At 40.5% G+C, this 1,868-nt stretch overlaps 1 protein-coding gene across 1 annotated transcript in view; it reads left to right on the forward strand.

The window, feature by feature from the left end:
- Positions 1-1,866, forward strand: part of MYCT1 (myc target 1) — a 24,531-nt gene extending 22,665 nt beyond the window's left edge. The window contains exon 2 of the mRNA XM_012646809.1: positions 1,179-1,866. Within this exon, the coding sequence (XP_012502263.1) occupies positions 1,179-1,690 (512 nt within the window). The 3' untranslated portion in view covers positions 1,691-1,866. The remainder of the gene's footprint in view (positions 1-1,178) is intronic.
- Positions 1,867-1,868: the final 2 nt, after the last annotated feature.

Genomic DNA, 1,868 nt, shown 5'->3' on the forward strand with positions numbered 1-1,868 from the left:
GTGCCTTTCTACTTAACAGTAACTCATTTTTGTCTAGGAAATGTAGGAGTGTTTATTGAAGATGTGATACTTGAAGTAGATTTTGAAGAATGAGTTTTCCAGACAGAAGATGGTTAAAAAAATGAATCTAGATATAAGGAAAAATATGTAGAAAGGCACAGAGTTTTAGAGAGAATGACAAGCTTTAGGACAGTGAGAAAATCAACATGGCTTGGAGGTTAGGTCAGAGGGCAGTGAACGGGGAAATGTGGGGGACAGTGAGGCTGGAGGGATCTTCTAATATCCAGAGTTGTTTGTCCATCCAAGGCGGGGGCTCAGCTACCTGGTGTCATTTGAGAATATGTTTTTAGTTCAGAAGAGGTAGTAAAGTAGCATTTACATTTTGGGAAGATATTCCCTCTCCGCCCCAGAATAGGAAATCTGAACAAATATAAATTCTGTGAATTAGAGGATACAGGTATGTAGCAGAGATTCTGTGCTGGTTCAAGGGAGAGGAATTTCATGGTCACAACGAGGGCATGATAACAGCATGAGCTGGAACTTGGGGAACAATAAAGAGCCCAGTGTTCCGCACAGGTCATGTTATCAAGGAGTCAGAGATATAGGTGACTGTCTGAGAGTTTAGGAAATATGACATAAATCAGTCAGCTTGCCAGATGGTTTTATCCCAGCACTTCCTGACTCAGAATGAGCACAGGAAGTGAGGCATCATGAAGACTGCAGGTGGTAGAAATCAATGTGACTGATGAAAGTCTGCAGAGGAAAAGGCAAAGTCAAAGTCATGACGAAATTCTTTATCAACTTGGCACATTAGTTACTACTATGACTCAAAAGGAATTAATCTTTGGACTACATTTTCAACTCTATAAACAATTTATGAGCTTAAATATGGCCTCAGTGAGACTTTCTATTTCTTATTTCTTAAAGATGATAAAATAACATAACCAACCCGGAACACTGCAGCTGAAGGTGTTATTTTGTGTCTTTCTGCTTGAATAAATGGAAACATTAGCCTCTTCCATTTGTTCATATCTATCTACCACCATCTTCTATTTCCCTAATTCAAAGTATGTTTAAATTAATCATGCATTGCCTGAATTACAGTTTATACTCTGCCCCTTGTTTTGAGTTGAATATCTACTTAAAATTGATTCAGCAATTTGTTTTCTTTGTTTCAGAGGACCTTATAATATCCTTCACCGTATCCATGGCAATTGGGCTAGTAATTGGAGGATTTATTTGGGCTCTGTTCATTTGTCTGTCTCGAAGAAGAGCCAGTGCTCCCATCTCACAATGGAGTTCCAGCAGGAGATCTAGGTCTTCTTACAGTCACGGCCTCAATAGAACTGGGTTTTACCGCCACAGTGGCTGTGAACGCCGAAGCAACCTCAGCCTGGCCAGTCTCACTTTCCAGCGACAAGCTTCCCTGGAACAAGCAAATTCCTTTCCAAGAAAATTAAGCTTCAGGGCTTCTACTTTCCATCCCTTTCTGCAATGCCCACCACTTCCTGTGGAAACTGAAAGTCACCTGGTGACTCTGCCCTCTTCCAACACGTCTCCCAGGATCAACACTTCCCACAGTCTGAACCGTCCTGATTTCCACTGGTCCAGTAACAGTCTTCGAGTTGGCCTGTCCACACCACCCCCACCTGCCTATGAGTCCATCATAAAGGCATTCCCAGATTCCTGAGTAGTGTACTTGTGGCTTTTCTTTCTTTCTTTTCTTGTCTTTTGTCGAAAGGAAATCATAAATAGACTAAATAGAATTTTGAGGGCATGGCTCAAACAACTAATGAATTTCCAAGTTAAAATTTGCTCATACAAGTTGAACATTACAATGTAAAGCAAATTCTTTGAATACATTTTTT

This window comes from Propithecus coquereli, unplaced genomic scaffold, assembly GCF_000956105.1.
Source record: "Propithecus coquereli isolate 6110/MARCELLA unplaced genomic scaffold, Pcoq_1.0 Scaffold25, whole genome shotgun sequence".
Lineage (NCBI taxonomy): Eukaryota > Metazoa > Chordata > Mammalia > Primates > Indriidae > Propithecus > Propithecus coquereli.